The sequence below is a fragment of the Diachasma alloeum genome, unplaced genomic scaffold (genome assembly GCF_001412515.2).
Source record: "Diachasma alloeum isolate Michigan unplaced genomic scaffold, Dall2.0 Dall_scaffold_00208, whole genome shotgun sequence".
Lineage (NCBI taxonomy): Eukaryota > Metazoa > Arthropoda > Insecta > Hymenoptera > Braconidae > Diachasma > Diachasma alloeum.
Genome location: NW_021680373.1, coordinates 1,336,970 through 1,361,218, shown reverse-complemented (window position 1 = coordinate 1,361,218; position 24,249 = coordinate 1,336,970). Strand labels below are relative to the sequence as shown.

Below are 24,249 nucleotides of genomic sequence, written 5' to 3'. Positions count from 1 at the left end.
GCCAAACTTATCCTAGACTTGGGAATATTTCAAATTTATCTGAGTTTAAAATTTTTCTTCTTCAAGATATTTTTGTATCTTAATTCTTGAAAGACATAAATAAATTAATCTATATATACATTTTTTTCAATAAATATTACGTCTAAGAATTTTTTTGATTACTTGAATAAAAAAATCGCGAACAAGAACTTTTTATTCACGCGTTTGTTGAGAAACATTCAATTTTTTCCTGCAATCTAGAAACAACGAGAACAACTCTTTTTTCTATAAATCAATAAATACATAACGATCGTAAATAATATGATAAACCACTAAATTCATTCATGCCCAGTCCTATGGAAATTCCTCGACATAAATTTTCCAAGTTTTTTTTTAATGAACACACTGACAGAAAAACCAACTTTAGACAAAAAATAACGTAAACTATATGAATTTATGGGAAGACCTACGCTAACAGTTGACCATTTTCTCGGGACAAGAGAATCTCATTCAGTTAAAAGTCTTCTTTTTCTCAGCGTGAGCACAAAATTATTTACCAGGAGATTTCACGATTCCAGAAATTGACAAGAGAATATTTTCTCGTATCAAGAAAATGATCTTTTTCAAAAGTAATTTTTCTCTCAGTGCAGACTAGGTAAATAGAATTTTAAAAAACTTTGAAAATTCATGTCGAGAAATTCCCCAAGAGTACCTGAACAGAAAAAGTTGGTCAAAACCACAAAAATCTCCATTTTTTCTCTAAAAAAATTGTTTCTATTCGCCATTTTCCTCCAGTCCTCTCAGCGCAACTCTCGCTGTTTAATGGACCATAAACGATGACAAAAGAGTGAAAAGTGAAACAATGAGAGGTGATTTGCACAATAATGGAGATAAAACTCCTCGTGCAGCTGAAATTAAACAGTCGTAATCAGTGAAAATATTCACACATCACCTTGACAAGACTGTTCTTAATATCAGAGCTGAATAGGAGGAAATAACAAGGGACTAATGTCTGTGTTACTATCGACGTTGGATCGAGGCCTCGTGCGCACTCAATGAATTCTATCGGATATCAATCGATCGAAGATTGAGAAAAAAAATCCGAGGTGTGTACACACAGATACAATCGCACACCAAGTCGATCGTATTACTCAATGTCCCCAGCGCCTCGACTATTTTTTACCATTTTTTTTTTCATTTATCGCCTGTCGTTATTTTTACCGAAAAACCATTATACTTAGCGATGACGTAGACAACGATTAACGAATATTACGCATTTTTTCGTTATCACAAATCGATATACTCAGCACATGGAGGAGCGTGAATGAGCCGTTTTTTTAATCGTTGAACGTTGAAAATAAAATGACCAAGAATAGAGTGAAGTCAATCGTCATGAGAATGTAGCAATGTACAGCCGTTTTATATTTCAGCAATGATAAAGAGTGGAGAGAAAATTTGAATTGCGTGAAAATACCACTCATCGGTTTAATAAAACGCTTATGTACATGGAGTGATCTACATGGCCTGGGTTAATTAGGCAGTTACGCTCGCACGCCAATGACGCATTTACATTGCCGGGGCCTCCGGCTAAATCCACAGTAAACTGCGTCCTCAACTCGTCTGGAGAACGCCGGATTTGCGTGGGTAAATTAATCGAGTGAAAAATATGTCCAAATACAGTTATTAAAAACAGGGATCTTGTTGAGTCAATAATTGAACAGTCATTGGGCGTAAGCAGGTTTATTCTCGATGGGGAGCAGACTTTTTTATGTAGATTTTTTTTATTCACATTGAGAGAAAATTATTTTGCGGATTTATGGAAATAGCGATTGTGAAGTCAATTATTGTTAACTCTCATGTTTTTTATTCAGAAGTAAAGAGAAAAAAAATTAATTTTCTCAAGTAAATTTACTTGCCACAAGTAAATGTATATAAAAACAAAATTTAATATTTAATATTTATTTATAAAAATATTTGCATTTGCAATGTGTGGATTTTCTTGTAGTTAGTAAATTTACTTGGTAAAGTAATCTTTTTTCTCAGTGCACAGTCCCTCATAATCAGGTTTATTATCGAGGAATAAATTCAGCGATTGATTTATTGAGTTATTGACATTGAGAGGACCCCTTTTGTTGATTTGCCAAAAAGATAACTCGTGAATTTAAATTATTGATTAAATAATTTCCCAGTTGCTTCTTTAGATTAACAAGTCCATTATTAGAAAGAGACATGTTGTTGAGTTATTAATTGAACTATAACTGGACGTAATCAGGTTTATTCTCGGTGGGGAGTAGACTTTTTATGTATTTTTTTTACATTTCTGTAACAGGAGTAAATTCTCGAGTTTATTCATTGCGTTATTGACATTGAGAGGAATTAATTTCGTGGATTAATGGACATGGCGATTGTGAAGTACATTATTGTTGACTGTTTTTCATGTTTTTTATTCAGGTTTATTGCAGGGGAATAAATTCAGCGATTCATTTATGGAGTTATTGACATTGGAACAAACGCCTTTTGTTGATTAGTCAAAGATGAATTTTTCTCTTGAATTTAAATTATTTTCTAAATAATTTCTCAGTTGCTCCTAATGTTAGATGAACAATTCACTTATAAGAAACAGGCGTCTTGTTGAATTATTAACTGAACTGTAACTGGACATAATCAGATCAATTCTGGATGGCGAGTAGACTTTTTATTTAGTTTTTTTTCTTAATATATGCGACGGGAATAAATTCAGTGATTGATTTATGAATTTATTGACATTGAAAGAAACGCGATTTATTGATTTGCCAAAGATATCTCTTGAATTTAAATTATTTACTAAATGATTTCCCAACTGCTTCTGTTAGGTGGACAATTGCTTTATTATAAACAAGCTGCTTGTTGAATTATTAATTGAACTGTAACTGGACATAATCAGGTCTATTCTGGATGGCAAGTAGACTTTTTATATTGTTTTTTTCTTAAACATAAGCGACGGGAATAAATTCAACGACTGATTTATGAAGTTATTGACATTGAGAAAGACTTCTTTCGTTGATTTATCAAAAAGATAACTCTGCAATGTATATTATTTCCAACATCCCAGTTGTTTCTGACGGCTTTGACGCACGACCAAAGTTGGCCGAGCAATATAATATAAACCCTCGTAAATCTCCGAAATGAAGCAATTAAAGCTCCGAATCTCTGCGATTTGATGACTGATCAGGTTTTTGATTAAAGGGAGACCGCGGTGAAATCGATAAATCAATGCGGAGGCAGTAAACGAAAGAAAAATTTCATCAATATTTCGAATCGATTGTAGTCGTAATTTTTCTCACTTTTTTAAATGTTCATATATCATAAGCCGCTCGGTTGGTACGTCCCAGCGCCAACGAAGGCTTTGAGATTTCACCGCGGTCTCCCCTTAGTGACGAAATCAGTATTTTTTATATTGTTTTAAAATATGAATCACGGGAGTGAATCATCAGTCCATTAATTGCGTTATTGTCATTGGAAAAAGCTTATTCTGTTGACTCATTTAAATACTGTGACATACACCATTTTAACATGATGTCCCAGTTGCTTCTGATGTTTTTGATTCACGAGTTATGTTGGCCCAGTAATATAAACCTTCATAAACCTCCAAATGAAGCAATTAAAACTGTGAATCTCGCCCATTCAATGATTGCAATCAAATTTCTGATTAATTACGAAATAATTTTTCAAATATTTTTTATTCATTTATCTCTTTGGGGTTACAAACGTTTTCTTTGTTTTACACCTACATATGCCTCCTCCTCTCCTTAATCATTGAATAACGTAAATTAAGTAAGATTTCTTCTAAATTCTTATTTTAATTTCAAGTCGAAATCAGTTTTTTTTTCCTATTGTTTCAAAATTTGAATCACCGGAATAAATTCATCAGTCCATTTATTGCGTTATTGGGATAGAAAAGATCTTGTTCTGTTGATTCATTAAAGTAGTGTGGCGTACATGATTTTTAAAAATTTCTCCGTTGATTCTGATGTTTTTGAGTCACGAGTAATGTGGCCTTCCAAATGAAGCAATTATAATTATTGTTGAACCTCCAAATGAAGCACTTAAACCTCCGAATCTCGTTCGTTTAATGACTATAATCAAATTTCTGATTAATTACGAAGTCAGTTTTTCTGAATCACAGGAATGAATTCATCAGTCCTTTTATTACGTTATTGACATCGAAAAAATCTTATTCTGTTGATTCAGTAAAATACTGTGACGTAAACCATTTTCATCATGATGTCCCAATTAAATTGATGTCCCTGTTAAAAAATTTTGGGGGAAATTTCCGGCACACTTCTTGGGCACTTTCATCGCACTATAAATCTACTAAATTTTATTATTTACAAATTGCACACTGTTAAAAATTTTCGTCTGAATTTTCGGTGTCAAATCCCGGAAATTTTTATCGTGTTTAATTTCCACTGAATTTTCAGGAAATCTCGTCATTAAAAAATCAAATATTCCATCGATTTTCTGTTTGAATGATGCGAAAATCACTAAAATACTTGATTTTTCAGTTCAATTATTCCGCGAAAATTAGGAAAAATCAGAAAAATTCAAGAAAAAATTGAAAATTCAGTCAAATTGTGAAATTTTCGGCTCACTCCCACCGAAAACTCATTAATTTCCTGGCCTTCTCCCTAAAACATGAGACTTCATAACAATTTTCACTCTAAATCGGATTCACCATCGTTCTCATAAGAATTACCATCATATTTTCCATGAAGTTTCCAACAGTGAACCCCGGAACCGTCAGACCCCATCAGTCCCTCGAAATAAAAAACTCAACTCCGTCGATTTATCAAATTCATGACCCTTCCGCCGTCCCGCAACCGCCTTATTCCCACCATGCCCCGTGTTCTTGATTCACGATTAAACTCACTCGAGAACAGTTCCCCAAAAACCCCCACAAATTCCAGAACTCCCGCCTGCCTATCTCTCCCGCGAATTATCGTAAAAATCCCCAGCTGATAACACTTCCACCTTCAACCGTGACGTATCAATCTCCAATATTCGTGGAACAGAGGGACTGATTTCCTGGCATCAAGATGCCTTGTAAATCGTCATCAACACAGCTGTTTTTCCCCAGCAATACGAGAATTATGCCAAAGAAATTCCCTTTACTCCGTCTCACTCTTATCTGCGTCATCGCGAGGCACGAGTTAACGGGGAATGACACTGAGTATATGACAACGTGTACGCATCAGTCCACTGGTAGTTGGAAGTTCATCATCGCTGGGTGGAAAGTCCTTTTTAGCTCGTGTATGTGGAGTTTCTCGACTACAAACCCATTGACTTTGATACCGATGTATTTGTGTGATTCCACGGTTTTACGTAATAACCGAAGGCATCACGCGAACTTGAGTGTGTTTCGTGCTTATAACGGCGGTACGAGCGGGGCAATACAGGCAGTCGCGGGTTATTGGAGGCGAGACAGGTCGAATCTAAAGTGGAACACTTGGAGTTTCGTCGGCAATCGTTTGCGATTTATCAGCTCGACTTTTTTGGATTGGATTGATGAGTTGTTGCGGGACTTGGTGAGCGTAACGTGGACAAGTGGCGGGAAGAGGAAGTGAAGAGGGAGATCTAGACTGAGAGGCGTCTCGCATTGGCCGAGGGGTCGAGGATGCGGGTGACTTGGACGGATTAGTCAGGATTTTAGTTAAAAAATTTGGAAGCACAGAGATCATGCAGGACACTGAGAGGATCATTCCGACTATCGTCTGCACGAAAGCCAGTTTTAACGACTGCGGCAGTCATCATGAGGATGACAGTGCCGGCGATAAGAGGATGATGAAGCAGAGGAGAATCGCCAGGCCGAGGGTCAGGAGGAACTCCAGGAGGCTCTCCATCACTATTGACAGGCACTCGTCGTCCTCCAGGAGTCCCTCGCCCATTCCTCATCCTCGGGTGGACAAGATTCAGGGGACCATCGGGAAAGCGCAGAGGCCCAAGGCCTCTCTTGGGGCCCAATCCGTGATGAATGGGGATTGGGGGAAGTGCTCGGGGTACAGGCAGTACGCACAACTTTTGGATGTGCCGCAGGTGTTTTCGTCGTCGATCGAGTGGGGCGAACCCAGTGGTGATGACCTCAGCTCCGAGTGGGAGTCCGATCAGTCGGACGGGAAATCGATAGCCGTCGGTAGCGATTGTTGTTTGCCAAAGGTAAATCGCTCGCTGGGAGGAGTTTGAGGATTTTTTGATTACGAATTGAAGCATTGCAATCCTGCGATTTTCGCATTCTAGGATTTTTATTGGAAATTATGTGGAATAGTCTGAAACGTAAACACACGAAGGTTGGCGGTCATGGCTGTTGTGATCGCGTCCACCGTGCCATTCTCGGTGGTCAATTTTTAGGAAATTGAGGAATTGAGTGGCTAAAGTAATTTTGAAAAATCTGAAATTTTGTCGGATTGTAGGTCGTAGTGAGGACTGACTCTGTGCAAAATTTCAGCTCGATCGATATCATAGTTTTGAAGAAAGAGCGATTTGCTTTTAAATCGTTTTCCCCAAATATCTGGAAAACTAGTGAACCGATTTTGATTTTTTTGGTTTTAAAATATTTGTTTCGATGCCTTCTATCGAAATGAATCAAAACATTTATACCCGTTCATACAAAGTTCTCGAGATATTCGCGATTTGCTGTTTTTTTATATAAAAAAAACTTTGTAAACACTTAGCTTGTGCAAAAATGGAGATATCAACTTGTTTTTACCCGCGGGTTTTTATTGATTTTGTATTTTGGGGTTTGAAAGTTTGAGGAGTAATTTTGGGTTTTGAGAAGCGCCTAATTTTGGTTTTTTGGGTTTTGTTGCAGAGCTCTGGGTGGAGAAAACTGAGGAACATTGTACAGTGGACACCCTTTTTCCAGACTTATAAGAAACATCGGTATCCGTGGGTAAGTGGAAATTTGTAACTATTGACTATTGATCAAATATTTCTAAATTTCATAAAAACGGTTTTCCATTAGCCAAATACTCGTCAATCCTCCGAACTCAATTATTGATTGATAAAATAATTCGGAACTTCGATATTAAATTGATGATTAATTCAATAATTTACCAATTAATGAGTCCTATTAATGACTCAAAATTGACTTATTCAAAATTTAACTTTATCTAACATTTACGATTACGCCGCTGTCTGAAGTCCAGAAACTTAATGTCAAATGGGTTAAAAAGATACCCAAAGTACTTGAATATCCTTAAAAATCAAGTTATCCCCCTCAAACTTTTACGAATTCTTTTACAACAGTATCAATCGACAATTTCCACCGCAACCCACCCCCTCATTCTCTAATCTTCAATTAAATTGATGATTAATTGAGTAATTTAACAATTGATGAGTCCTATTACCAATTCAAAATTGACTTATTCAAAATTCAACTTTATTTAACAATTACGATTACGCCGCTGTCTGAAGTCCAGAAGCTCAATATCAAATGGGTTTCACAAAATATCCAAAGTACTTGGATATCCTTAAAAATCAAGTTATCCCCCTCAAACTTTTACGAATTCTCTTACAACAGTATCAATCGACAATTTCCACCGCAATCCACCCCCTCATTCTCTAATCTTCAATTAAATTGATGATTAATTGAGTAATTTAACAATTGATGAGTCCTATTACCAATTCAAAATTGACTTATTCAAAATTCAACTTTATTTAACAATTACGATTACGCCGCTGTCTGAAGCCCAGAAGCTCAATATCAAATGGGTTTCACAAAATATCCAAAGTACTTGGATATCCTTAAAAATCAAGTTATCCCCCTCAAACTTTTACGAATTCTTTTACAACAGTATCAATCGACAATTTCCACCGCAACCCACCCCCTCATTCTCTAATCTTCTCCTTCTCCCGTCCGAAGGTCCAACTAGCCGGTCACCAAGGTAACTTCCGAGCGGGTCCGACCCCGGGCACAATCCTGAAGAAGCTCTGCCCGCAAGAGGAGGCCTGCTTCCGTCTCCTGATGCACGACGTCCTCCGCCCCTACGTCCCCGAGTTCAAGGGTGTCCTCGACGTTCGAGAGTCCGAGGAGGACCGGAGCAGTCAGGAGCCCGAGGCGCCCCCCAAGGACCCAGAGGACTCCCCCCAGAGTCCCATCGTCGCCTCCTACCTCCAGCTCCAGGACCTCCTCGGGGACTTCGACCAGCCCTGCGTCATGGACTGCAAAGTCGGAGTGCGAACGTACCTCGAGTCAGAGCTGGCAAAAGCCAAGGAGCGCCCAAAACTCCGGAAGGACATGTACGAGAAGATGATCCAGGTGGACCCCTCGGCCCCGAGCCCCGAGGAGCGTCGTCTCCAGGGTGTGACCAAGCCCAGGTACATGGTTTGGCGCGAGACAATATCCAGCACAGCGACCCTCGGCTTCAGGGTCGAGGGGATAAAGTTGAGCCACGGTGGCTCCTCCAAAGACTTCAAAACCACTAGAACACGAGAGCAAGTGACTGAGGCACTGAAAAAATTCGTCGAGGATTATCCACACGCTGTACCAAAGTATCTCCAGAGGCTCAAGGCCATCAGGGCGACACTCAAGGCATCGCCATTCTTCGCGAGTCACGAGGTCGTTGGGTCGAGTCTGCTGTTCGTTCATGACGCACAAAATGCTGGTGTCTGGATGATTGATTTTGCCAAGACTCTACCTCTACCCTCGCATCTCCATAAAATAAGGCACGACGCTGAGTGGGAAGTTGGCAATCACGAGGATGGGTATCTCATTGGTGTCAACAATATCATTGATATCTTTGAGGACATTAGAAACTCGGTGCCCTGATCATTGGGGGAATTTTTTTACAATTGGTTGGCACGAGCCGGCGGCGTGGTGGTTTAATGAGTGTAATAGAGACGATTGGTGTGTGGAGTGGTGAGAGGAATTCTTTAGTGAAGTGGTCTTTAGGTTCCAGAATTCGAGGATTTTTTGCTGCTGAGGACGTTCAGCATTGAAATGTCTTCTTATATTTTTTTGAGAACTACTCGTTATTCAGTTGATTGAAATTTTGGAAATGAAGGAATTTGTCTCGATCAGTTGGTGTGGGAGCAAATTCAGGAAAAATGGGTTTTCATATTCTATTCATCCATTTTTATAAACGAGAAATGAGAGATGATTTTTTTTTGTCGATTTAATTCGAAATTTTGAGGTATTTCTTGATGGAAATTCAATTTGTTATCGAGATATTTCAATTTTTTAACAACGAAGACTGGATTTTTGCAAGTGAGGGAATTTATTATAAGTTCTACAAAAATGGGTTTTCATAGTCTATGATAATCCATTTTTATAAACGGTAAATACGAACTGATTTTTTTATCGTTCGTTGTAGATTTATCGTGGTGATGAGAGGTTCTGGATGGAAATTTCGAGTTATTTCTTGTAGAAAATACCATTTATTATCGAGATTATTAAATTTTTTATCAACAAAGACTGTGGACCCTCGCAGTTGAGAGACACTATTATTAAAAATGTCTGCAAAATTTCTTATAAAATTCTACAAAACATGGGTTTTCACAGACTATCATAATCCATTTTTATGGACGAGAAATGACAAGTGATTTTTTTATCAATTCAGTTCGAAACTCAATCCCATTCGTTGATTCTGGTAACGAGTGGTTCTAAAATAAATTATAGAGAGTTTTCTGTAGCTCATGAAATTCACTACAAAAATCTCCTTCAACGTGTCGAAATGATTCAATTTTTTATTTAAAAAAGAACTAAAAAATTCAATTCTTGGAGAATTGTGGATTAATTTTGATAACGAGTGGTTCTAGGACAAAAATACCAAGAAAACTCCAAACTTCCCAGCCATTAACGATCATCACCAGCAATTTTAATTATAAACGAAGAAATGAAAGAATACAGAGAAAACCTATTCTTTCCCTAATTGCCAACGTTTCGAACACTCAAAGTGTTCTTCATCAGAGCATTTATTTATTCTATATTCAGCCCATCAGTTATTTAAAGGCTGTAACAGAAATGTATCAATCCAAAGAAATTCACAGAATGGCTGTAAAGTTCCAAGTTTTTTGGAGATGAATGGAAGCGATTGGAATAATTATCGTGAAATATCAAAAAACATCTTTCGTAGCTCAAAAAATCCTCGCCTCAATAGGCCACTTGCCCCCTTACTAATGAATTCAACGTACGTAAACTCGTTAGTTCGATAGAATTTTCAATCTTTTTATTTGTTGGATGATGCCCGAAGAGACTAGCACACGAGCTGTACCCCCTCTTCGTAAATCAAACAAATAACCCAAGTTGAGAGTACGTAAACTCGGTAGTTCGATAGATGAATGGACCCTTCCACCCTCCCCACCCCTGGAGGATCCCAGAGATTCTGAGTTACTCCAAAAAAAAAATTAATCTAATTAAATTTAAACCAACAAACCAAAGACGCGGTAGCTGTGGCTGCCTAGAAAATCACCTATCACTGGATGTCAGTCACATAGATTAATGTATTTAAAGCCCCCAAAATTGTTCCAAAAATTTTCCATGGACAAATTTAGTGAAATTAGCTTTTGTATAAACTGTATTTCTACGAATGAAAAAAACAAAAATTCATTGGTATTTTGAGAATCACAAGAAAAACATTTTACTTAAGTTGTTTCATCATCTCTTTTAGCTCATCATTTTATTAATTTAATTTAACTACTTATACGTAAGACTTTTATTTATACTTTTTTTTTGAAATAACATTGCGCAAATCGTCTCCCGATACGAGACGATTATTTTGTATTCACAAAGCGTATTCACACGTTTGTAAATAAATCGTCATTTATTCATATTTAAGACAGAACGAAGAAAAAAAAAAGTCTATTCCACTTTATTTCACACTATCGATATTAAAATCGTTCCTTTGACACTTTCACTGAGTGTTCAGATCCTAAAAATCACTCCTCCATTTTTTTCGATTGATAAAAGCCCCCAGAATGATATTCCACGGATTCAGGGGGTATTGAAGGTATTTCTCGGTGGCTGTGGCTGGAGATTCTGTTGCTGAGTATTCGTTGCTTGTGTCCCTGCTATTGTCGTGGGTGCTATCACCCTGGCGTAGACAGCAGTCCCCGTTTTCAGTCCTGTTGGTGTTTGGATCACCTTGAGACCATGGAGGGTCTTGATGTTGAGCAATTGACTTGGTAAAATAATGGGCTGTTGTCCCTGTTGTGGGGCTGTTGTCTGTTTACCCAGGACCATTCCTCCTGTACTGCTTATACCCACACCGACACTCTTGTTACCACTGGCTAGGACTATGGGCTTTCCTGCTAACTGGGCTGTCACCATTCTCACTGTTTGACCTCCAGCTGTTCCAGCCTGTTGAGTACTGGCGATTATCTTTGATTGACCTGGAGACGCCTGCGCCTGCGATACCACCTGTGAACCGGAGATTATTAAGAATATTAGAATTTATTTTATTGAGACGATTTCACGTTCAACAAGATGTGAAAATTGATTCATCTTTTTAATTTCTCTGGTGAATGCAGAACTTTTTCTTTTTCTCAAACAACAATATATTTGAATCATTTGAGTTTATAGATTTTTTATCATAAATTTAATTCAATAATTTCATTGGACAATGCACTGAGGAATTATTTCATCATTGAATCAGCATTTTTTTTTTAATGAGAGAAATGTCAATATCAGGCCATTTTAGCCGAAGGAAAATTTGCAATAAAAATTCCCCCGATATTTCCTCCTAAAACTCCTCATCCTGACGATAATTAGACATTGAACATAATGAAAAAAAAAAAACAATTTATTGCTCTTTCCTCTTAAAAAAAATGAATTATTCCATTTTATATACTTCTTAATCATAATCCATCATTCGACAAAATGTCAACACCACCTCCTCCCTCCCCCCCTCCCGAATCCCAAACAGTCCTCCACCAAATCAAAATATTATTGAATAATTCATTTAAATATTGTGTTTACCACCTCGAACTCAACACCATCCTGTTACTTTCCCCCCTGACGCAAATCCCTGACGTCATTAAAAACGTTTCTCACCTGATACTGCGTCTGGATGACTTGTTTACCCTGTCGATTAACCTGTCCAGTGGCTGTTGTCGTAGCAGCGAGTTTGAGTCCCTTCTGGGCAAGAAGGCTCTCAACAGATATGAGTTGTCCCCCACCAGCGCCAGTCAAAACTTTAGCAAGAATCTTCTGCTGCTGAGTCTGCTGCTGATGCGGAGACTGTTGAATCTGCACAGCAATAGGTTTCCCCCCAATCTGCGCAATTATCCTCTGCATTCCAGGTGTGGAGATGGTCTGTGGCTGGGACTGATGATGCTGAGTGACAGCAGGCTGCTTGATCTGCTGGACATGTTGAATATGTGGAGTGTGACTGGTCCCTGGTGACGACTGCTTGATGAAAATCGTCTGTCCCTGGAGGCCATGGCCAGTCAGCAACGACTTGATCTGTCCAGAGCTCACCAATTTAATCTGTGAAGCAAGAAGTGTCTTCCCCGGCAGAACGTGCTGGGTCTGGGGCTGGGTGACCTGCCCAGACGATTGTTTAACACTCGACGCCTGCAGGATACTCTTCCCCTGATTGCTGACCACCGCCTGCTGAGTCTGGCCCTGAACCTTAGCAGTGGGAAATATCGCAGCCACACTCGTCGGTGTCAAAGCACTTCCCGACGTCACCACAGGCTGAGCCGAGTGGAGAACCGAGTGACCAGACAATCTGATTGTCTGCAATCCAGCAGACGTCGACACCTGTATCTGATGATGTGGAAAATGCTGATTAGATTGCAACAAACTCTGGGCTGGATTTGTCTTGACAACAGTGACAGGTTTTCCTCCAATGCTGGTGCCCACTTTCTTCAGAGGTCCCAATGAAGGACCCACAGCAGCCACTGGCTTCATCTCCACAGGCATCACAGCCTCTCGTTCAACAACCGGTGGCAGTGGAGTTGATAATATAGGAGAGGGCAGACTCGGTGTGACAACAGGAACACTTGGAGCTGTTGTTATCACAGGTGGAGGCGCTGGGGCAACTGTGGGGACTGGAATGGGCTCAGTGGAGACAGACTGGTCCACAACAGTCTTCTCCTCCACCCTCTGCTCCTTCCTGTTGGTCCCCTGGGTCTGAACAGCCGATTTTCTCTCCTTCTTTGGAGTTGTCTCTCTGACACACGACGGTGACTGCTCCTTTCCGTTCACCATTTTCGGGCTCGACTGGGTCGACTTATTCCTCGATGATCCACCAGAGTGCTTTTTCGTTTTTACAACACCCTGGAGCTGCTGGTGGAACATCTCAAATTCGGATTCTGAACGGGCTCGGTGGAGGTACAGCCACTCTTTTTTCTTTGGGTAGTACCTCACGCAGGGGTCAGTCTCGTAGTGCAGACGGTCTAGGGCTCCTGAGACCACCGAGTTCAGGTAATTGTCCTTGTCGTTACCCACTTGGTCACTCTGGTCCTGGATAAAAAGACAATTACTATTACTCGTTTCCATTTGAAGTATTTAAACGTTTTTACATAATTGTTTTTTTTTCGTGAGCAAAATAATAGTGTTTTCATTTTTTTGGGGTAATCAGAATAATGATATTTGTTGGGGGATATTATTAATTATAAAGTGCTAATGAACATGAAGAAAAAATAATAAAAATATGGAGAGAAGAAATCATCTCTGAATGCAATAATTTTAAAATTAATTGCAGAAATGAGTCGATTTTGTATACAATTATATTTAAAAAAAAATTAATGATTGATTGGTAAACATTTCGAAACAATTACTATAAAATAATAGTAGTTTGTTGTTTTATTCATTACCAATTGTCTTGGTATTACCATTATATTATTATTTATCACGAAAAAGTAATGAACATGGAAATAAAATTAGGAAATAATGAAAAATCCTGTAACAGTCGTCTCTAAATTACGAAATTATCATTATTCTTTGTGAAAAAAAAAAACAATATTAATTGACCTCTGATACTATTCATCATGAAAATGCAATGAACATAAAAAAAATTGTATGAAAAAAAAAGTCCTTCAAAGATTATTTTACAACTCAATTAACGATCAATTATTAAACATTTTAAACCAATATGACGATAAGAACTCTTCTTTAAAATAATTCAATAAAAAAACTGAATAAAACCAAAATAACTCATATTTCGTACCTTGATGTACTGTGAATCCTTCAACAACATACAGATATCGGCCCTCGTCCCCTCTCCATTAGGCAGTCTAGCAGTGGCATCCCTGACAAGTGCCAGAATGGTGACAAAATTAGGGCGATCAGGAACAAGAAGCGAGTGTCCCCTAGCTTTGGTGAGCCCAGCGCCAGGATTATGCTGATAAATCCCCTTGACAGGGCCCACCACCGAGGCATACCCATGCATCCTGTAGGTAAACGCCTTGTGAGGAGCAGCATACCGCAGCCTCTCCTGCCTCCTGAACTCCTCCCTCTCCTCAGGCGTCGACAGCCTGACCTTCCAGTCAGTGGGGCACAACGCTTTCGGTGGTTCGCTCTCCATCATCGCAGTGAGTGCAGCCCCATCAGCAGATATCGATTCCACAACTGGGCTCAACGTCTGCAGAGGAATCCCATTGGCACTCGAGACAGACTGCACTGAGGTAGATTTCACTGGAGCCACTGGTAGAGGACAGGGCACCACATGGGGTCCCAGTGAGTCTTTGTACAGTAGAAACTTGGTGCAGAGGATGGTTAGCCTGGAGTCCGAGTCCCTGCCAGCTCCAATCCACGCATAGACCCCCCTCCCCTTATTCTCAAGATAAGGAACAAACTCCTGATCCCGTTCCTGATCGAGTTCTTGGGCATAAGTCAGCTCACCAGCGAGAAATCCGAGGGCTGAGGGCACCAAATTCCCCCAGGACGAGGCCAACGAGTACCAGTCGTTCAGGGGTGATATAGGATTGCTCTGCCAGAGAGTGACAGCCTCCTTCACCTCTGGAATACTCATCCTGTACTCCCCCTTGGACATAAAAGCATCCCTCAAAAGGGAGAAGAAACACACGTGAGTCTCCTGCATCAAGTCCCCACTCCCATTCATCGTGATGTCCTCAGGCTCCTCCAGAGACACCTCCCTCTCCGACATCGTTATCGAGTGATCATTCTCGCATTTAACATCCTCCAAAATGTCCATTCCATCGTCCAATTGAATGGGAATCTGCAGCATGTCGATGTTCTCGAGGTCCAGCTCCTTCTTCTCTGTCAACTCCTCCTCCATCTCACTCTCGACTCGATGCTCCTCGGGGAGAATAAACTCGGGCTTCTCCTCGGGCTCGGGGAACTCCTCGATCTCCTTCTTCACCTCTAGGGGGAGAATCACTGGGGGCAGGGGCTTCGGGGGCTTTGGTACTGGGGGATTGGACTTCTTCTTCACCACTGGCATTTCGTACGTGTCTGCGGGCTCTGGCTTTATTGATATGAAGCTCTGGAGGTCCAGGTCCTGGCGAAGGCTTCGGAAATTGTCGTCCAGGTGATCTGCATCGAATTCCGTTTTTATCGTCGGCTTCAGGGGCATTGGGGGGAGCGGGGGAATGGGGGGCAGTGGGGGCTCGAGTTTTATTCGTTTTTTGGAGGTGGATTTGACGGCGTTTCCAGGGAGCTTGTGCTTCTGGCCTGTTTGAGCTCGTTGGCTCAGGTCTGAGAGGGCTATTCCCTGGGTGTTTAGCTCTGGGTGAATGTCACCTCGTGATCTTCGTTTCTTGTGGGCGATCAGCATGGCTCGGTAGCTGTCCTCTGTGAGCTCACGAGGGGGGAATGGCGGGGCTGGCTGGCACTGGGGCCTCTGGAGGGTCGAGAAGACTGGTCTTATGTCCTCGTCCTCGAACAACTGGTTCGTTCGGATCGACGACTGACCCATTTGTACTTTTCTCTTCTTCTTTTGCTTCGAGGGGGGCTGGTACTGGGGGTAATTCTCCTCGTTCTCGGAGGTTGTGTCTGCTAGTCTCACCGTTCCCAACTCGTTTCTCAGGGCCTGGAGTTCCTCCAGGTAACGAGACTGCGTTCTCTCCTCGATTATCGAGGGCTTTGGCTTGCGCCAGTGCAGCTTTGAGGGGGGCTGGGCCGACTGACTGAAGCCTTGTTTGTAGGCGGTTATTAGGAGACTCTCGCGGGACTTCAGGAGCTGCTCGGCTAGCTCGTACGTTCGCTTTCGCTCGTCGAACAGAAGCCTTCTTTGCTGGGCTTTGCGGACTAGGCGACGCATCCGCCGGATGTCCGGGCGGTAGTGACCCGAGGAGAGGTGAGTTGTGAATGTGTCCAGTGGAGCTACGCCAAACCTGAGGGAAGACAGCACTTTGGAGAATTGTGGAGTGATGTGGATTGTTTTTTTTTATTGGGACACGTCTGGGAAATTTTAATAAAGGGATCATTTTTAGGACTTTTCAAGGGATTTTGATGTGGAATTCATTATTTGGTGGAAAATGAACGAAAATTGGGAATTTCTGTTCAATTGTTTTGTGGAAATTAGGGGAAATTAAATGAAATTTCAATTGCTACTTCAAATCTGGAGAGAAAGATAATTTTTGCAATGATATTTCTGCTACACTTGTTTAAAATTTTTATAAAGTGACAATTTTAATGAAATTTCAAAGGATTTTGTATTTAAAATTTACTACTTGATGGAAAATTAATGGAAATTGGTTGAAATTAATTTCAGATTAATTATTTCATGAGAATTCGTAGAAATCAGGAAAATTCAGGTAAAAATAGTCATGAATTTTCAGCAACTATTGGAAACCTCGAGAGAGAGATAATTTATGACTAATATTTTTGGTACAATTGTTGATAATTTTTGTCAAAGGGCAATTTTAATGAAATTACAAGGGATTTTGTCTGTGGAACTTAACAATTTGATGGAAAATTAATGGAAACTGTAAATTTCAGTTGAATTATTCCGCGGGAATGAGTGAAGAACTAGAAAATTCAGGTGAAAATATTATTAAATATTCAATTAATGGAAAATTCAGCGTAATTTAATACTGACTATTCACGTTTGACTGAAAACTTGAATAATTTGTAGAATCCTCATTTTCCTTCTGCGAAAATATTGAAAATTTCCCTAGAAAAATCGGAACTCAAAAAATATCTTGAAATCAAACAGCACTAGAGAACCTTTCAATCTTCTAGATTCTCACAAAAATATCCTCACGTTCCCCAGACAACAAAATTTCCTCCTGAACTTCCTCATTCTGCTTCAACACTTCCACTCCCTGTAACCCCTCAATTACCTTTGGTTCTCTCTTTGGAAAAGCAATTGTAACGATTTCTCCTGTTCCCCCCCAGCATCACAGTCTTTGGGAAAAAGTGGCAAATATTGTGAAAGTGATAATCTCTGCTCCTCCGTCAAACACTCCTGCCACAAGCTAGGATTCAGCATTTCATGGAGAATCGAGGGATGCTCACACAAATCCTGAGGTAGTTTCACTTTGCTCCCACCAGCAACACACGTCTCCCATCTCTGCAACGAAAACCCCATGAGGCACTTCCCCAAACCGATCAATTCCCCTCGAAAAAAAAACCAAACCAAAACAAACATACAACTTCGTCCACACACTCTCGTTGATCCTGTATTTCCGAGTTGTCATTATCCCCATCATCATCATCGGAAGTGTGTGTCTCAGAGCCACTGTCCTCATCCCCAGTGTCATCAGCACTCTCTGAACTCGAGCTGCCGCCACTGGAGCTGGTGGTGGTGCTCTCAGTCCTCGATCCACGAATGGACTCGTCATCCTCCTCTTCCTCAGCCCCAGAGTCACCCCCAGCTGAGCACTCGTCGATCTGCACGAATTAACGACAAATGAAGTCTGCCCTCACCATCTCCACGAGATAAAATACATTACGTAATGACAGAAGTGGATATGAATGATATTTCACTGAGGATAACATCTCCAGCGAATGTATACACGAGAGAATGAGGTTAAGACACTGAAAATATCCCTCTGGCCCACGACAACAACTCACCTCCATCATCGCGAGTGATTTATCCGGTGATTATCCAATGAATAAATTATTCCGTTGACCTCCAGAGTTCTCCTCGTACTCACGATAAATCTCAACACTTTGTTACAAAAATAAATAAAAATCGAGGATACACTCAGACTGTCAAAAGCATTAACACGAGTTGACGAGTGATCATCGATACGAGTAAACACAACTGTTGACAGTTAATTGTACAGTAATGGGCATTAGGATCGTTGGAATTCTTATATTCTCTATTGATCGTGTATTATTAGGTAATCTCGCTGTTGGACGATCGACCTGTCACAGCCACAATACTCCTACTCCACTGTGAATTATTCGTCATGGCGCGGAGTAGAGAAATTCCAAAAGCGAAAACTGTACGGGTGCAGGTTTGTTGTATCAAAGTGAGCATGGAATGCCGACAGATGCGCATTCGCGGTGGTAAAAGTTTAACGGTGGGGGGGTTTTCAATGGTAGCGCCAGCTGGTGGGGAGATGCGGGGGTGTTCGAGGCGACGTGAAATCGCGCCTTTAGGTGCTGGAAATTGCGGGATTCGATATCTTCGGGAGGTAAATGATGACATTCAGGAGATGGCATTCCTCGGCTTCGCCTCGGTCTGCACACCTCAAACTCGTCAGAAAAGTTTTCAGTCATAGCTATTTCATCACTTGTGCGTAAAGTGAACTTTGACACACGGTGTGCGTAAAATGAATATATTCTTGAAATTCTCTTTACACACGCTCTTGAATTTTACGCACTCGTGCACGAATGCAATATCACAAAAAATAGGAGGTGTTACACGGGCGAAAAACCAAATCTTTACGCAGTAGTAACATAATAGTATATTGTGTTACAAGTGCGTAAAGAACCACTTTTTCGCACGCACGCGTAACACATTCTATTTTTTGTAATACCTGCCGAGTTCACTGTTCGGGACCGTAGTGGGGGTAAAATGCTTTTGTGCACGGGGTGCGTAAAACAACCACTTTACACACACTAAACGCTTTCGAAAAGTGAACTTTTGAGGCAGGTATTGCAAAATATATTATTATGCACTCGTATCGAAATATACTATTCTAGATTCTATTATAAAAAAAAAACAATAAGCGGAGAGAGGTTTTCATGGATTAATTTCTCACACTCATTAAAGTTAGGATTCATGTAAAAAATTATCAATGAAGAATAATTTTTTTGGGCTTTTTACATTTATTTTTTCAGAATTTTTTTTTTGCATAGGGGCGGGTGGGGTAAAATGGACACTTTAGACTTTTTTTTAATTACTCATAACTCAGAAACAAATTTATCAATGGAGCTCACTTTAGGCCCATCACAAAGGGCAAGAATTGTTCTTTGCATTGAAAAAAAAATTATTAAATTTCATCACCATTTCAACCTGTCATTAACATTTTTAAAAAAGTCAAAAGTGTCCATTTTACCCCCACCTCCCCTAAAATGACTTTTGTGCGAAAACCATGATATTTATCGAAAAAATAGTTCCCTCCAATTTTGTTCCTTATGATTCAACGAACAATTTCTTTTTTTAATCTTACAAATTGGATGATTACGTCCGGAGATATGCACATTTGTTTATAAGCGCCCGGGGTGTCATGGCGATTTTTTGGTCATATGACGCGGTCTCAAAACTGACGGTCATTTTGCACCTCCCAGTGTTTTCCTCCTCTGCAAACTCGGATACTCACACGTTACAGCACATCATGGAAGTTGTGTGGCACGTGGTCGGCCAAAAAATGGCAAAAATGAAGAGATTCTACCGATTTTTCAAATATTTCGGAATGCAAAAATACCCGGAGTGAACCCTTGAATATCAAGCCTTTCATAAATTGCGGTGAACGGGTGTTCCGATTGTATTCATCATTTTCGGAGTCGCTATTTCGGTATCAAAATATTTCCACTACGACGACTGCTCGGGGATGTGGCCTTCCCCTGTATTTGCAGACATGATCAAGGACTCGCGCAATGGGAAAAGGCCACGTACTTCATGCGGGCCATGCCTGGGGGCTCAGTTGGATCGTGGAGTGACTCGTCTCCGGAGGGAGTAGAAGCCCAAATTCTCCTCTCGTCAGTGGAGTGTTGCGTCAGCCTGTGAATGTACTCAGCTCACGGGACAAGTGTTTATCAGGGACCTGGCAGTGTCTTGAGTTTTTTTTTCGCAGTCCCGCTTTTGTTTTCTCCTGTATTTCGCGAGTCATTTGATAAGGAATAAGGTTAGTGCATTATTCATTTCTAATTTTTTTTTCTCGACTCGATAATTTCTCTAATTTTTTTTCCATTGTTTAATTCGGTTTTATTTTATTTCAATTATTTCACCTCAATTCTGGCTTTTCGTGATGTAATGGGGGTTTAATCGAGGAATTTTATTTATTGATGCAACAGTTTGGTACAAAAGTGTACCTTTTCTAGTGCTTTGGCCAAGGTTTTTTATTTTATTTTATTTCATACATTTCATTACATGGATGTTACAAAAGTATTTTTTGTTTCACATTTTCACCAGCATTTTATATCCCACGTTTCTCGTGAAAATATAAATTTTGATTCTACATTTTTTAATTTTATCGGAATTCGATATTTGGAGTTTAATTCATTTACGATTTTTTTTCACTGAGTTGTCCAATGTATTTCTATTTTTTTAATTTTTCAATCCAATTCTAATTTTTTAACGATATTTTGAATTAAACCAAATAAAATTCTGTACATTTCGTCACAAACTCCAGTGTCAAAATTTTGTCTGAAAGATTTTTCTGCATCCAATGTCAGTTTTCCTAGCGGTATTTCTAACCTATCTGAATTTTCCAATCATATTTTAATATTTTCAAACCGTATTTGGAATTAAATCTCCAAAAATTCTTAATTTCTCGTCACGAATGCCTGTCTTTAATATCTGATGCTCGATTCGGCGTAAAATTGACACTTTGACTTGAAAAAAATGAAACGTGAGTGATTTCTGTTGTTGGAACGTCCAAACCAATGAACGAAAATAATTGAAGAGTCACCGATTGTGAGATTCCAAAATTCTTTATTCCCCTCATTGAAATAATTGTTCTTTTTTTCGTCGTTTTATTGCAGAATGACAAAAACCGCGATCTCAGCACTCCAGGAGTACCTCCAAAAGACGCGTGCAGCTGCTCCTTGCTACACTGAAATTTCTATAGAACATGGGGAAGTTCCCAATTTCAAAATCAGGTGCGAGTGCATGGGTCTGTCAGCTGATGGAGAGGCTTCCAACAAGAAGACTGCCAAGCACCGCGCAGCTGGGAAGATGATCAAACTTATCAAAGAGAAGCACAACTGTCAAATTTTTTATGAAAATATAGAGTCCCCGGCTCCAAGCTCTCCAGCTCCGAGGATTCCCTTCTCAGCTGAGACGATCACTCGGTCTCCTGAGGCTACCATCAATCATATTGGAAAATTGAACGTATGTTTTGATTAATCTGGTTGATTATTTCGGGAGGGAGGAGAATTGTTATTTCTAGGAGCATTAAATGCTATGTCTATGTTCTAAACACATTTTTTGGAGATAATATTGTTGGCTACAATGAGAATCTAGTGATGATTTCTCATAGGATTACATTGAGGAGATAATGTCAAAATTCTGTGGTAAAGTGGTGGCACTAACGCTAATTGCACAATTCATCCCCTAAAATCTGGGAGGAAAACTACAGAAAGGATTTTTTTGGAGCAAAGAAAATTAACTACTATAAAAACTGTCTTTCGACAGTTTCTTCTGAAAGTACTTATTAATTGGGAAGATAATACAATTCACTCATTAAATTCTGAAACAAAATTAACGAAAATTCAAGATCAGACTTTGATGAATATCTTTGAATTTAGATAAGATAATATACTTCTTAAAAAGATCTTAGTTGTTCGCCAATATCTCGGAAGAAAGAAGAAAATATCAGAATTCTTATCAGGACTTGTCATAGCCAAAAAATCTCAACATTTTCCCTCAAATTTGATGTAAAAAAAATTAGGAAAATCCCGTTTTGATTTTTTCATCGATGAAATCTTCAAAAGTGTCCATGTACACCATCCTCAATCGATTGACTTAAATTTTGCTCTACACATACAAAATATATGCATAAATATAACTAAATGAGGCTTTTTGAAAATCTACATTTTTTGGTTTTTCGGTTTTTGGTAAATCATTCAAGGATGAATGTTTTCAAAAAAATTTCATCATTTTTCTCATCGTATGCATTGTTTATTTCGCACTTGAATATTACAAATTTTTCACCTCACTCAATTTTGGGGGAAAAATTCCAAAAACTCAACAACTAGAAATTTCCAAAAAGGTCATTCAGTTATATTTGCGTCCATATCGTCGTCGAAGACGGTGAATTTGAGTCAATCAGTTAAGAACTGCGTCATGAGGATACCCTTGAAGATATCATCCCCAAAGTCTCTTTCAGATCACTAAAAAGATCAAACCCTAATTTTTCTCATTTCTCCACATTAAAACTAAAGCAGTAAACCCATCAAAATGACAGATGAAGGCCCAGCGAAAACTCCTGAAGAATTTTCCCACCTCATCCCCCCGCCCCTGACCGTCTGCTCGTCTTTCCCCAGGAATTGTGCGCCAGTAAAAAAATGCATCAACCCGTGTACTACGACACTCAATGCATTGGGCTGAACCACCTGCCCCTCTTCACCGTAGAATGCAGAATAGCAACTCTGAGTGTCAAGCGAGCAGCTCACACTAAAAAGGAGGCCAAGCAGCGAGCCGCACACGCAATGCGTGAGCTCCTCAAGACCAACTACACAATTTCCAACGACATAGAGCCCTTGGCCGCCTCGATCCAAGAGCTCCTCCCAGCAGCTGACGAACTCGTCGTGAACATCGAGGATCTGCAGATCCAGGAGGATCCGAAGCTGGCGAAAGCCACCGAAAGAGCGAAGACCCTTTACCCAGCGCTGAAGAAACGTCTCGGAGTGGCCAACGACACCCCCAAGAACATCTGCATAGCTGATTATCACGAAGCCTTCAAGGCATCCTTCGAACCTCAAGTTGTCGCTTCCTTCCTCGCCTACTACAAGTCCTTAAAAATGACTGAGAAACTCACGAAAATGAGTCTTGAAGTCATCCTCAAGCGAATCGTTGACATCCTGGGGGTGACCTTTGAGACCCGCACTCTGAAGGTCGTCCAGACTGCTGTATACATCGTGGCTTATAAAATCAAGTCCAAGCTTTCGTTCACGGAGGTGGGGATGGCGGATAACTCCGAGGGGGCTCATGTCGATGCTCTTCATCGTCTCATCGGTGCCATTTACGTGATGCTCGTCTGAGGAGGTAGAGGGTGCTGTCGAGGCCATCTACGACTGGCTCGATCACCAGTGGAGGCCGGAGGCCCCTCATTTGTGGTCCAGGCAGTCGTCGATGGCCTCGACTGCACCGTCTACACGAAATTGAGGGGATTTTTCGGGAAGACTGAGTTTTGTGAGATTTTTGTTCCCTACTGGGTTTTTTTCTCAGTCTTATGGTGTTAAGGATGTTTATGCAAAATCGAAAGCACAGACATTTGTTTTTTTCTAATGAATGGGAGAGACGGATCTTCGTGTTGATGAAATTTCAATCCACCAACTCAAGTTTATTGAGGGGAGACTAATATGAGTTTTAAAAGTCGTGGGTTATTGGAGTGAGACTTTTCATACGTTGACGATCGATTACATAGATCTGAAAACGAATAATGGTGCACAAATTTTTTTTTTATTGTTCGTTTGCCCGAAAACGCTTAAAATGCTAGAAACAGTCCAGGGCATCCAATTTTTGAGCTACAAAAGATTTTTTTTTTTCACAATTTTCGGAAAAATGTGTGGAACAACAATTACGAGCCAGTTTTTTGGAATTACACTCCTACACAGCTGATTTCGTTTTTTTTTATATAAAAAAATTCACTATTTGTGTAAAAAAATACAAAAAAAGAAAATTTAGCCATGTAAGAGGCGAATTAAAAAATAACTAGCTTTTCTGATGCAGTAGTGAATTCAGTGGTAAACTTGGTCAAGTCGATTCAAACCTAGGCTGAGTTTTTGAAAAATATCTCCGAATCTAAGGGAGATAACAAAATTTTCGTTATGACCTTTTATAAAGAACGAATTGGGGGCTACAAAAAAGGTCTTAACAAAAATTCTGCTATCTCTCTTAGATTCGGAGATATTCACTTAAAACTGACTACTAGCCAAAGTCGACGCGAATTGTTTTACCGTTTCACCACTGAATTTTGCTTGGAAAATGTGTAGAATGGTCTGAAACGTAAAAATACAGTGTGACTACCTTGTGTACACGTGCGGGT

The 24,249-nt window shown here is 40.0% G+C and overlaps 3 protein-coding genes across 5 annotated transcripts in view; 2 read left to right on the top strand and 1 right to left on the bottom strand.

The window, feature by feature from the left end:
* The window catches only part of LOC107036334 (inositol-trisphosphate 3-kinase B), a 32,350-nt gene extending 21,566 nt beyond the window's left edge, over positions 1-10,784 (top strand). For 2 of the 3 annotated variants that reach the window (XM_015254256.1, XM_029125966.1), the window contains 2 exons: positions 6,824-6,904; positions 7,877-10,784. In XM_015254256.1, coding sequence (XP_015109742.1) covers positions 6,824-6,904; positions 7,877-8,782 — 987 coding nt within the window. In that variant the 3' untranslated portion in view covers positions 8,783-10,784. Of the gene's footprint in view, positions 1-5,438; positions 6,172-6,823; positions 6,905-7,876 lie in introns of those variants that run through there. The other variant, XM_029125965.1, reaches the window with a different exon arrangement.
* On the bottom strand, positions 10,507-18,296 carry LOC107036333 (nuclear factor related to kappa-B-binding protein). The gene is made up of 6 exons (XM_015254255.2): positions 17,939-18,296; positions 17,516-17,755; positions 17,206-17,435; positions 14,127-16,254; positions 12,005-13,420; positions 10,507-11,371 (listed from the first exon to the last, which is right to left on the bottom strand). The coding sequence occupies exons 1-6, from the start codon at positions 17,945-17,947 to the stop codon at positions 10,946-10,948; spliced, it is 4,449 nt and encodes a 1,482-aa protein (XP_015109741.1). The 5' UTR covers positions 17,948-18,296; the 3' UTR covers positions 10,507-10,945.
* Positions 18,297-19,654: 1,358 nt separating this feature from the next.
* Positions 19,655-23,636, top strand: LOC107036303 (RISC-loading complex subunit TARBP2). The gene is made up of 3 exons (XM_015254184.1): positions 19,655-20,163; positions 21,023-21,371; positions 22,526-23,636. Exons 2-3 carry the CDS (start codon positions 21,024-21,026, stop codon positions 23,240-23,242), a joined length of 1,065 nt encoding a protein of 354 aa, XP_015109670.1. The 5' UTR covers positions 19,655-20,163; position 21,023; the 3' UTR covers positions 23,243-23,636.
* Positions 23,637-24,249: the final 613 nt, after the last annotated feature.